We start from the raw sequence: 13,694 nt of genomic DNA, 5'->3' as shown, positions 1-13,694 counted from the left end.
GCGTGTGTACAGGGCTTTACACTTGTGGTCATTGGAAAGATTTACCAACTTACAGATAGCTACAAAGATCAATGGAGTCAATGGGAACTTATCTGAGAGGCAGAACTTGCTTATTGCTCAATAAGGGCCAGATTCGCGTAGGGCAGCGGCGGCGTAACGTATTGTAGATACGTTACACCGCCGAAATTTTTCATCGCAAGTGCCTGATTCACCAAGCACTTGCGATGAAAACTACGCCGGCGGCCTCCGGCGCAAGGCGTGCCAATTCAAATGGGCGTGTGCCATTTAAATTAGGCACGCTCCCGCGCCGGACCTGCTGCGCATGCTCCGTTTCTTAACTCCCGTCGTGCTTTGCGCGCCGTGACGTAATTTTTTCGAACGGCGACGCGCGTAACGTAATTCTGTATTCCCGGACGGCTTACGCAAATGACGTTTTTTTTTAAATTTCGACGCGGGAACGACGGCCATACTTTAGACAGCAATACGTTTGCTGACTAAAGTTAGGGCACCTAAAACGACGACTAACTTTGCGACGGGAAACTAGACTAGCGGCGACGTAGCGAATGCGAAAATCCGTCGTGAATCGCCGTAACTCCTAATTTGCATACCCGATGCTGGTTTACGACGTGAACTCCCACCAGCGGCGGCCGCGGTACTACATCCTAAGATCTGACAGTGTAAAACAATTACACCTGTCGGATCTTAGGGATATCTATGCGTAACTGGTTCTATGAATCAGTCGCATAGATAGAAACAGAGATACGACAGCGTATCAGCAAATACGCCGTCGTATCTCTTTGGTGAATCTGGCCCTAAATGCCTAGCAACCTCTGGAGGAACCCTAGGGCACCATGGAACCCTGGCGGAGAAACCCTGATCTAGATTATGGAAGAGTAAAGCTGACCATAAATTAGTAGATTTTCAAAAGAATGTTTGTAGGAAAATTTTTACAATTTCTATATGAATATTTTCTATACATTTGATGACTTGACGAATGTTGTTCAAAAATATTTCAAATTTTCAAGTTTGATTTTGGAATGTATGGACTGTCTGGAACGGAAGCTACATTCGCTGTTAGAAATCTGTCCTTTTCTATCCTTCACCTTCCTAATTTTCTCATCACTGTGGTTGAAAATGAACACTGATTTGACCCCACTTGGGATTAGAAAATTGAAAGAACATTCTTCAACATAAAAAAAAGTCCTACCAGTGTATGGCAAGCCTAAAGTGGTTGTAAATCTCAGACATGAAATATGAACAAAGCATATCCCTCTAGAGCAGTGGTTCTCAACCTTCTAGTGCCGTGACCCCTTGATAAAATTTCCCAAGTTGTGGGGACCCCTAACAGTAAAATTATTTTTGTAGCGTAGGTTGTCGGCATCCAAGGCAAGACAAGTAATTTGCGCCCCCAACCCATGCACATTTATCGCTCCCTGAGTCCCTTCCACTTGAACAGTTTTAAATCCACTGGCCCGGATTCACATACATTGGCGCATATTTATGCCGGCGTAGCATATCTTTTTTAGGCGACGCCGGCGTAGCGCAGAGCGCCAAGCACAGTATTCACAAAGCACTCGCCCCCAAATCTACGCTGGGTTTCCTCGGCGTAAGCCAGCGTAGGTGGAAGTGGGCGTGAGCCATGCTAATGAGGAGTGACCCCATGTAAATGATGTACTGAGCGTCATAAAGATACGAATAACATACGGCGCATGCGCCGTCCCGTGGACGCAACCCAGTGCGCATGCGCAGAAACACGTCGAAACTACTCCCTAAGATACATTGAATCACTGCCTACGACGTGAACGTAACCTACGCCCAGCCCTATTCACATACTACTACGTAAATGACTTAAAATACGACGGCTGTTCCCTGGTCCATACCTTTGCATGAGTTGCGCCTCATAGATGGGGATTAACTATACGCTTGACGTAAGCCTTACGCAAACCGCGCATATTATGCAACGGGCGCAACTACGTTCGTGAATCGACGTATCTCCCTCATTTGCATATTTGCAATGAGGCGGCCAGCTTAAATATGCGCCCACGATACACCGACGTAGGAAAGTTACGTCGGTCGGAAGAAGCCTATTTCCAGGCGTATCTAGTTCTGTGGGCACGGCGCACATATACGCCGGCGCATAGTTACAGTTACGCGGCGTATCTCGAGATATGTCGGCGTAAGTGCTTTGTGAATCCGGGCCACTTATGGTACATTTTAGGATGTACCACTCTTTCTCGTTGTTCTCCTTTTTTTCCCTTTTATCTCTCTCTATCCTAATTTCTTGTTTTTTTTTCCCCATCCCTCCCTCTCTAGCCCTCTTTGTTCCTCCCCCTCTTTTCATGTATTCTTTATTTTTTTTTATTTCTCTTTGGTGGGGGGGGGTGGGGGGAATGGGATGAGTGGCAGTGCAGCTGGGGGTTCTCATCAGCCAACTTTGGTGCTCTTGATCAAGGTCATCTGCTGATCTGAGAACTGTAGTGGGGGCTTTTAATGGCAACAATAATCACAGGTAGTGTTACTCACTGTGTCTCTGATTTTGTGGTGTCTCGTAGCAGTGACACCTATGCCGAAATCAGGAGAAAGGGTCTCCTCCAGCCCCTCCCACTTCACATTCCTCACCAGTCAGCTAACCTCTAGTCTCTGCCCCCCAGCCATGCCGTGAACTGAATGGGCGGCTGCGATGAGGCTGAGTGGGCGGCCGCAGGCTTCAGGAACAGCCCAGCTGGACGGCCACAGACTCCAGGGACAGCCCTGCTGGGCAGCTGCGAAAAGGCTGGTAGAGCGTTGCGGGCTTCAGGAACAGCTCAGGATTCGGAGACCCCTGGCAAATCTTCATTTGACCCCCAGGTTGAGAACCACTGCTCTATAGTGTGTGCTTGTCTTAATCCAGAGCACTAAGTGTAATTTCTGTCCGCTGCTTCCTTCCTCTGTTATCAGCATGAGTCACTTCTGATAAGTTTTCCTTGACACCAAGAGAAAAATTGTAACAAAGGAGGGATTTCCAGCTCGCCTCAGCTCTGTTCTTGTGTGCTGTGTGAAGGAGGGTGTGTCCCTTCCCTCCAATCAGTGCTCTCCTCGCTGAACTCTTCAGAGTTTGACTTCAGCTTTCTGCCCCCCTTTTCTCTGAACTTACACACAAGCTTTAAATATTCAGAAAGGAGGTAGAAAAAAAGAAGACGGCAGATAAACAGATACAATGGGCCATATTCTCAAACAAGTTACGCCGGTGTATCTACTGATACATCGGCGTAAATCGAATTTCCCGCCGGCGTATCATTATTTTGTATCCACAAAACAAGATACGCCGGATTTAGGCTAGGATCCGACTAGTGTAAGTCACTTACACTGTCGGATCTTAAATGTAATTTGCCGCCGGCCTCTAGGTGGCGTTTACGTTCAGGTCTCATTTGTTTATGCAAATGAGCCTGATACGCCAATTCCCGAACAAAATTGCGTTGCGTAACCGTCGCTTACGTCGTTTGCTTAAGCGTAAGGTTACCCCTGCTATATGAGGGATAACCTTACGCCAGTCCCACGTATGCCATGTTAAGTATGGCGTCGGGTCAGCGTCGTCTTTTCCTGTCGGGTACGTCGTTTTCCTAAGTAGTTCTTGAATACGACTTTACGTCAATGACGCACACGTCGGCGTCATTGACGTTTTCCACCGAGAACTGGAGCATGCGCACTGGGCTATTTTTAGCCCGGCGCATTCGCAGTTCGATCGGAACGGGGGCGCGCTTAATTTAAATATAAGCCGCCCCCTTTGAAATACGCGGGGATACGCCGGGCCTTTTACACTACGCCTCCGCAAACTACGGAGCAAGTGCTTGAGGAATATAGCACTTGCTCCAGTAAGTTGGGGCGGCGTAGTGTAAATGGCTTACGCTACGCCCGCCTCAAATCTACGAGAATATGGCCCAATGTATGTAGGTGGATTGATTTTATCTCTGTGTATCACCTGAGTAAGGATGGGCGTGTTTGCAACCCCACGTGCAGAGCCCGCCAGGAAGCCAGTGTTGAACTGCGCAGGCGCAGCGCATACGCAAACAGAGCCGCCAAAAATGTCAGAGGATGAACAGCTATTCTGTAACTGTAAACTGCGCATGCGCAATCAATATGCCACTGCATACAACAAGGGACGGAATACAACAACGGACGGATGCTTTTCTCAAAAGGGTTGATGTATTCTTCATGCTTTTCTCAAAGGGGCAAACCATTTCCCAAAAGAGCACTGCTCAAGAATACATCTGCCCCTTTGAGAAAAGCATCCGCCCCTTGTTGTATGCAATGAATAACCTGCCCTGAGCATCGGAAGCGAGTGGCGTGTTGATTGCGCGTGCGCCGTCTACAGGTACAGAGCAGCTGTTCATCCTCGGAGCCTGCGTAGTCCAGCCTGGGCATTATCTGACGGGGGACCCATACCGACAGAACACCAGTACTGCACAATGCTAATCACAGACAGTGAGACATTTTCCCGAATTGTGCAGCCGTGGTTCGGGAAAATGTCCCACTGTTTGTGATTAGCGCTGTTCAGTGCCGGCTTCCTGAGCCATCCTTACACCTGAGTTCAGTCCCTTCACTGGATAACCAGTATGTAAGGGTTAACAACCACTTTAACACTGCAATCCCCAGACAATGCTGGACTTCAAAGGATGCTTCTGTTGCTATAAAGCAGCCCATAGATTATGCAATTTTCGATCCTTCCATCATGGGTGGTAGGAAAGAAAATTGATTGATTCCCCTATCAACACAGTCAGTCCATAGTGCGAGTAAGGGGGGTTTCGGGGAGCCTTTACAGCCAGCAGAACACAATGATTACCGCTAGTGGCTATAGCTGCCATCAGTAATTGCATTTAAAAACTGTCTGGACAGTTCTGATTGGCCCTGTGCTGATCACATGCACCCTCCCAAGAAAAAAAAAAGAGAAAAAACTCTCTCGCATTACACACCAAATTGAGCATGTGCAGCCTGACTCCCTAATGCTTTGTTCTATCAGGAGATAGATTGGGGATAGTGGAAGAAGGGGAGGGACAGAGAAGACGGGATCAAACAGCTTTTTTACACAATGCAGAGGAATAACCCCTTAGGTTCCACAGTGAGTATAACAAGCATGCTTTACTGCATATACAGACAGATTTTACTGTGGTGGGTTTAGGAACACTTAAAACCAACCCTTCTAGAGTAAAGTCAGCTCTGCCTCACATGATGTCCCTCTTCTGGCAACATGAAATACTTTTTAGCTGAGAGGTCACTCCTGGCAAATGCAAAGATTGATTGCTGCTCTGTAAGAGATACTGTATGGCCCAGATCCTCGTAGAATAGCGTAAATGTCAGCGGGCGTAACGTATCTCATTTACCTTACGCCGCCGCAAGTTTTACAGGCAAGTGCTTTATTCACAAAGCACTTGCGTGTAAAGTTGCGGCGGCGTAGCGTAAATCACCCGGCGCAAGCCCGCCTAATTCAAATTAGGCGGGTAGGGGGCGTGTAACATTTAAATTAAGCGCGTTCCCGCGCCGAACGTACTGCGCATGCGCCATCCGAAAAATATCCCAGGGTGCATTGCTCCAAATGACGTCGCAAGGACGTCATTGGTTTCGACGTGAACGTAAATGGCGTCCAGCCCCATTCACGTACGACTTACGCAAACAACGTAAATTTATACATTTCGACGCAGGAACGACGGCCATACTTAACATTGGTTGCCCCTCATATAGCAGGGGCAACTTTACGTGTCGCAAATCTAATGTAAACGTCGTATCTTCACTGCGTCGGCCGCACGTACGTCCGGGAATTCGCGTATCTAGCTAGTTTGCATACTCGACGGGGAAAACTTCGGAGGCGACACCTAGTGGACAAAAAAAAAATTGCATTTAAGATCCGACAGCATAAGAGCCTTACGCCTGTCGGATCTAATGGATATCTATGCGTAACTGATTCTAAGAATCAGTCGCATAGATACGACGGCCCAGATTAGGACTTACGACGGCGTACATGGTGTTGCGCCGTCGTAAGCACTTTTGAGAATCTGGGCCACTGTGTTCAACAGGAAGAGAACATTTCCTAACACGATCTGAACTTTCTAAACAGTATATAAATGTGAAGACAGCATATATGGATGTAAAACTTATGTAGGGAGATTTGGTTCATCTCTGTGTATCATCTGAGGCTGTTCACTTCACTGGGTGTATGGAGGGTTTACATCCACTTTAAGCAATGGCTCAAGAGCGTTTTAAATTCACCCACAAAATTCTCTGGGATTTTTATAATCACTGGCTTAGATTCAAGTAGAATCGCGCAATATTTGCGTGGGCAAAGAGCAAATTTTTTTCTCTGCGCCCACGCAAATATTGCGCTTTGCCCGCGATTCACGGAGCAGTTGCTCCGTAAATTGCGCGGGCAATATGCTAAGCAGCCGGGCGCAAGGCTGCCTAATGTAAATGATCCCGCCGGGGGCGGGAATCATTTAAATTAGGTGCGCTCCCGCGCCGAGCGAACAGCGCATGCTCCGTCGGGAAACTTTCCCGACGTGCATTGCGGCAAATGACGTCGCAAGGACGTCATTTGCTTGTAAGTGAACGTGAATGGCGTCCAGCGCCATTCACGGTTCACTTACGTAAACGACGTGAAATTTGAACGTCGCGAGCGGGAGGCGCAGCTATACTTTAGCATTGGCTGCCCCTGCTATTAACAGGAGCAGCCTTATGCTAAAGGCGCCGTACGGAAACTCCGTACCTTGCGTGAGAAGGGCCCGCGCAACTTTTGTGAATCGGTGGTAGTATGCAATTTGCATACTACACGCCGATCACAAAGGCCGCGCCCCCTAGCGGCCAACGCAAGAATGCAGCCTGGGATGTGAAGGCATAAGGAGGCTTATGTCTGTCACATCCTAGGCTGCAGTCGGTGTAACGAGGTTCCTGAATCAGGAGCACTCGTTACACCGGAGCAAGTAAGCACTTGCGCCGCGCAACTATGGTTGCGCGGGCGCAAGTGCTTCTTGAATCTGGGCCAATGTGTATTTCAGTAGTTAAAACTGAGATAATCTTACCTGCTATCACTAGCTGGGTGCCGTGTGTAGATGACCGTCCATCTGATCTTGTTATTGTCTTCACCTCACAGCAGTATTGCTGAATGTCAGAATGTTTAACATTATTTATGTGTAATAGGAAGCTCTTCTCCAATTTCTCTAATCTCCATTGTCCAATCCTTTGTGTTATATTTTCTGTATTCCATCTTAAAAATTCATCATTTTCAAAACACAGATCACTTGTTCCTACCCTCCAGGTAATCTCCTCTATAGCACCAGATAATTTATTATGAAGAGCACACGGTATGGAGATATCTTCTCCAATCACAGCAGGGACAACATCCGGCTGTTCTACATAAAACTGGCCTGCAGAAAAGAATAAGTAAAAAAAAAAGAAAACATTATACAATTTTATTCAATAATATAGTCAGCATATAGTACAGCTTGTGCCTTGTTGGAACATCAAACTCTGTGTTCATCTTTCAAGCCCCATGAGTGCCACTGTATCTTTTGGATTATATGTATGCAGCGCTACCCCCGTGAGGGCCATTAGATATTACCTGTCCTCTTGTTCTGCCTTGACCCTGGAAACTTCCCAGCCCATCTGACACTCTAGGTTCAGACATAGTGTATACCCCTTTAACCACTTCCCATCCCTGCCATTGTAATATGACGGCCGCAAGAACACTCTGTCCCTCTGGGCGGCTGTCATATGACGTCCTCGGCTTCCCGGCATTGTAGGGGGCCCGCACGTCACTCTGGAGCCGATGCACGTTCGCGGGCGGCCATGATGTCCGCCGGGCACCCACAATTGCTCGTCACAGAGCAGGAACATGGATCTGTGGGGGTAAACCCACAGATCCACATCCTGTCAGGGGAGAGGAGACAGATTGTGTGTTCCTTCTTGGTATATAGGAACACTGATCAGTCTCCTCCCCTCGTCAGTCCCCTCCCCCGACAGTTAGAATCACTCCCTAGGTAACGCATTTAACCCCTTGATCTCCCCCTAGTGTTAACCCCTTCCCTGCCAGTGACATTTACACAGTAATCAGTGCATATTTATAGCACTGATTGCTGTATAAATGTGAATGGTCCCAAAATAGTGTCAAAAGTGTCCAATGCTGCACTCTATGCACTCTATCCAATGCTGCACTATAAATCAATAACCTATTTTGTAGGCTCTATAACTTTTGCACAATCCAATCAATAAATGCTTAGGCCTGGTACACACGATAGGATTGATCCGCGGATACGGTCCGCCGGACCGTATCCGCGGATAAATCCTCTGAGGATTTTGATCCGATGGAGTGTACACACCATCGGATCAAAATCCGCGCCGAATTCCCATCGCGGTGACGTGTCGCGCCGTCGCCGCGATGATGACGCGGCGACGTGCGCGACGCTGTCATATAAGGATATCCACGCATGCGTCGAATCATTACGTCGCATGCGAGGGATGGGTTCGGACGGATCGATCCGGTGAGTCTGTACAGACCACCGGATCGATCCGCTAGAGCCGATTCCAGAAGACAGATTTGTTAGCATGTCTACAAATTTTTATCTGCTGGATATCGGAAATATCCGCGGATAAATATCCGCTGGAACGTACACACCAGGGGATCTATCCGCTGAAACCGATCCGCTGAGATTTTTCAGCGGATGGATCCTCTCGTGTGTATGGGGCCTTATTGCGACTTCTTTTTTACCAAAAATATGTAGAAGAATACATATCGGCCTAAACTGAGGAAAAATATATACCGTATATACTCGAGTATAAGCTGAGTTTTTCAGCACATTTTCTTGTGCTGAAAATGCCCTCCTCGGCTTATACGAGTCTCCCTTTTGCGCCCGTTTTCCCGAAATTTGGGGACCTGGTACCGGCCAGCCGTAGGTCCCCTGGTCTCCAAACTTGGCACACATGTAGCCCAACTATTCATCTACAAGTGTGCAAAGTTTGTTGTCTGGAGACTTACGGCCAGGGAACACTGATTTTTCAAAGCCGGGCACCCCTTCCATAGACTCCCATGTTAAACGGTAATTTCTCTGGTGACTTTGGGGACCCGGTACCGGCAGGCCGTAGGTCCCCTGGACCCGGAACTTAGCACACATGTAGCCCCATTTCTCCTCTGCAAGTGTACAAAGTTTGTTGTCTGGGAGACCTACAGCTGGGGAGCACTGATTTTTCAAAACTGGGCACCCTTTCTATAGACTCCCATGTTAAACGTCAGTCTAGTCATGGACACAGTGAGGTATGGGCACAGTGAGGCTTGGGCACAGTAAGGCATGGGCACAGTGAGGCATGTAGATGGACACCCTAGGCTTATACTCAAGTCAATACGTTTCCCAGTTTTTTGTGGTAAAATAAGGTGCCTCGGCTTATATTCGGGTCGGCTTATATATATTATATATTATAAAATTGGAATATTTATTATGGCAAAAAGTAAAAAATATTGTGTTTTTTTTTCAAAATTGTCGGTCTTTTTTTGTTTATAGCGCAAAAAAATAAAAACTGCGGAGGTGATCAAATAGCGCCAAAAGAAAGCTCTATTTGTGGTTGAAAAAATTATCAAAATTTGATTTGGATACAACTTCAAAATATTACAGCGCTGAAAGCTGAAAATGTGCCTGGGCAGGAAGGGGGTGAAAGTGCCCGGTATTGAAGTGGTTAAATGAATCACAGACACAGTGTAAACTGAGCTAAACAGACTTTCTGTATTAACCAACACAAACAGGAGGTGTATAAGAGCGCCAGTCAGCCAAACCCTGAGATAACACCCAAAATCATCTCAATTGGACACATAGGGGTAGATTCACAGAGGAGATACGTCAATCACGTCGGGTCAGGGTTAATTTACATAACACACGCCCACCTCTTCACAATTTGAATTAGGCGGCCTTACGCCGGCCTATTTACGCTACTTTCTTTTAAGAATACGGCACTTGCCTGTAAAAGTTGCGGAGGCGTAACGTAAATAGGATACTTTTACGCCCGCACAAAGAAACGCCATTCTACGTGAATCTACCCCATAGTAGTCTGGTATATACAAATAGGAATCAGACAGTGATGGATAATAATACGCAAATGTACAGGCCACTAACAGACACTTAATAATTGAGTGGTCAAAGTGACTTAAATAAGTTATGCTACTACTAAGGCCCCGTACACACGACCAAACATGTATGCTGAAACTGGTCCGCGGACCAGTTTCAGCATACATGTTCGGTCGTGTGTAGGCGCGAGCGGGCCGAATTCCAGCAAACATTTGCCCGCCGGGCCTTTTCCCAGCGGGCAAATATTCCTGGACGTGTTTTAAAACCGTCCGCTGGAATCCTGCCCGCTCGGACATGTACGGTCGTCAGTACAGACCTACCGTACATGTCCGAGCGCCCGCCGTCCCTCGCATGCGTCGAATGACTTTGACGCATGCGTGGAAGCCTTTAAATGGCAGGCCCGCCCACGTCGCCTCGTCATCTTCGTGTTTACGCGCGGACTTCTGTACGATGGTTAGTACAACCATCGTACAGAAGCCCTCTGGCAGGCATGTACGGTGAAAACGGTCCGACGGACCGGTTTCACCGTACATGTTTGCTCGTGAGTACCCGGCCTAAGAGGGAACTTACTTGGAACCTACTGGGGCTCTAATCTCATAGCTCCCAACTGTCCCTGATTTTGAGGGACTGTCCCTGATTCAGAACAATGGGCCAGATTCACAGACGAGATACGACGGAGTATCTCAGATACCCCGTCGTATCTCTCAGAGTAACTGCGATTTCATAGAATCAGTTACGCATAGATAGCCCCTAGATCCGACAGGTGTAATTGTTTTACACTGTCGGATCTTAGGATGCAATACCGCGGCCGCCGCTGGGGGGAGTTTGCGTCGTAAGCCAGCGTCGGGTATGCAAATTAGTAGTTACGGCGATCCACGACGGATTTTCGCGTTCGCTACGTCGCTGCTAGTCTAGTTTCCCGTCGCAAAGTTAGTCGTCGTTTTAGGTGCCCTAACTTTAGTCAGCACACGTATGTGCTGTTTAAAGTATGGCCGTCGTTCCCGCGTCGAAATTTGAATTTTTTTTCTTTTTTCGTAAAACGTCCGGGAATACGAAAGTACGCTATGCACGCCGCACGTCGTCGCCGTTCGAAAAAATGACGTCACTTCGGGCAAAGCACGGCGGGAATTCCGAAACGGAGCATGCGCAGTAGGTCCCGCAGTAGGTCACGCCCCTTTGAATTACGCGGGCTTACGCTGGAGGCTGCCAGCGTAAGTTTTCACGCAAGTGCTTGGTGGGTGATACAGACAGAAGGGGGCTATGAGTCTGTCCTCCTCCTGGAGGGTGATACAGACAGAAGGGGGCTATGAGTCTGTCCTCCTCCTGGAGGGTGATACAGACGAAAGGGAGCTATGAGTCTGTCCTCCTCCTGCAGGGTGATACAGACAGAAGGGAGCTATGAGTCTGTCCTCCTCCTGGAGGGTGATACAGACAGAAGGGAGCTATGAGTCTGTCCTCCTGCAGGGTGATGCAGACAGAAGGAGGCTATGAGTCTGTCCTCCTCCTGCAGGGTGATACAGACAGAAGGGAGCTATGAGTCTGTCCTCCTCCTGGAGGGTGATACAGACAGAAGGGAGCTATGAGTCTGTCCTCCTCCTGCAGGGTGATACAGACAGAAGTGGGCTATGAGTCTGTCCTCCTCCTGCAGGGTGATACAGACAGAAGGGAGCTATGAGTCTGTCCTCCTCCTGCAGGGTGATACAGACAGAAGGGAGCTATGAGTCTGTCCTCCTCCTGCAGGGTGATACAGACAGAAGGGAGCTATGAGTCTGTCCTCCTCCTGCAGGGTGATACAGACAGAAGGGGGCTATGAGTCTGTCCTCCTCCTGCAGGGTGATACAGACAGAAGGGAGCTATGAGTCTGTCCTCCTCCTGCAGGGTGATACAGACAGAAGGGAGCTATGAGTCTGTCCTCCTCCTGCAGGGTGATACAGACAGAAGAGGGTTATGAGTCTGTCCTCCTCCTGCAGGGTGATACAGACAGAAGGGGGCTATGAGTCTGTCCTCCTCCTGGAGGGTGATACAGACAGAAGGGAGCTATGAGTCTGTCCTCCTCCTGCAGGGTAAAATAGACAGAAGGGGGCTATAAGTCTGTCCTCCCCCTGCAGGGTGATACAGACAGAATGGAGCTATGAGCCTGTTCTCCTCCTGCAGGGTGATACAGACAGAAGGGAGCTATGAGTCTGTCCTCCTCCTGCAGGGTGATACAGACAGAAGGGGGCTATGAGTCTGTCCTCCTCCTGCAGGGTGATACAGACAGAATGGAGCTATGAGTCTGTCCTCCTGCAGGGTGATACAGACAGAATGGAGCTATGAGCCTGTTCTCCTCCTGCAGGGTGATACAGACAGAAGGGGGCTATGAGTCTGTCCTCCTCCTGCAGGGTGATGCAGACAGAAGGGAGCTATGAGTCTGTCCTCCTGCAGGGTGATGCAGACAGAAGGAGGCTATGAGTCTGTCCTCCTCCTGCAGGGTGATACAGACAGAAGGGGGCTATGAGTCTGTCCTCCTGCAGGGTGATGCAGACAGAAGGAGGCTATGAGTCTGTCCTCCTCCTGCAGGGTGATACAGACAGAAGGGAGCTATGAGTCTGTCCTCCTCCTGCAGGGTAAAATAGACAGAAGGGGGCTATGAGTCTGTCCTCCCCCTGCAGGGTGATACAGACAGAATGGAGCTATGAGCCTGTTCTCCTCCTGCAGGGTGATACAGACAGAAGGGAGCTATGAGTCTGTCCTCCTCCTGCAGGGTGATACAGACAGAAGGGGGCTATGAGTCTGTCCTCCTCCTGCAGGGTGATACAGACAGAATGGAGCTATGAGTCTGTCCTCCTGCAGGGTGATACAGACAGAATGGAGCTATGAGCCTGTTCTCCTCCTGCAGGGTGATACAGACAGAAGGGGGCTATGAGTCTGTCCTCCTGCAGGGTGATGCAGACAGAAGGAGGCTATGAGTCTGTCCTCCTCCTGCAGGGTGATACAGACAGAAGGGAGCTATGAGTCTGTCCTCCTCCTGGAGGGTGATACAGACAAAAGGGGGCTATGAGTCTGTCCTCCTCCTGGAGGGTGATACAGACAGAAGAGGGTTATGAGTCTGTCCTCCTCCTGCAGGGTGATACAGACAAAAGGGGGCTATGAGTCTGTCCTCCTCCTGCAGGGTGATACAGACAGAAGAGGGTTATGAGTCTGTCCTCCTCCTGCAGGGTGATACAGACAAAAGGGGGCTATGAGTCTGTCGTCCTCCTGCAGGGTGATACAGACAGAAGGGAGCTATGAGTCTGTCCTCCTCCTGCAGGGTAAAATAGACAGAAGGAAGCTATGAGTCTGTCCTCCTCCTGGAGGGTGATACAGACAGAAGGGAGCTATGAGTCTGTCCTCCTCCTGCAGGGTGATACAGACAGAAGGGGGCTATGAGTCTGTCCTCCTCCTGCAGGGTGATACAGACAGAAGGGAGCTATGAGTCTGTCCTCCTCCTGCAAGGTGATATAGACAGAAGGGAGCTATGAGTCTGTCCTCCCCCTGCAGGGTGATACAGACAGAATGGAGCTATGAGTCTGTCCTCCTCCTGCAGGGTGACACAGACAGAAGGGAGCTATGAGTCTGTCCTCCTCCTGCAGGGTGATA

The 13,694-nt window shown here is 48.9% G+C and overlaps 1 protein-coding gene across 1 annotated transcript in view; it reads right to left on the bottom strand.

Annotated features, from left to right (window-relative positions):
* LOC120930590 overlaps nt 1-13,694 on the bottom strand; it is a 67,920-nt gene that overhangs the window by 20,982 nt on the left and 33,244 nt on the right. Inside the window, exon 3 of the mRNA XM_040341765.1 lies at nt 7,047-7,391. Within this exon, the coding sequence (XP_040197699.1) occupies nt 7,047-7,391 (345 nt within the window). The remainder of the gene's footprint in view (nt 1-7,046; nt 7,392-13,694) is intronic.

The sequence above is a fragment of the Rana temporaria genome, chromosome 3, assembly GCF_905171775.1.
Source record: "Rana temporaria chromosome 3, aRanTem1.1, whole genome shotgun sequence".
NCBI classification, from domain to species: Eukaryota; Metazoa; Chordata; class Amphibia; order Anura; family Ranidae; genus Rana; species Rana temporaria.
This window is presented reverse-complemented; position numbering and strand designations above follow the sequence as displayed.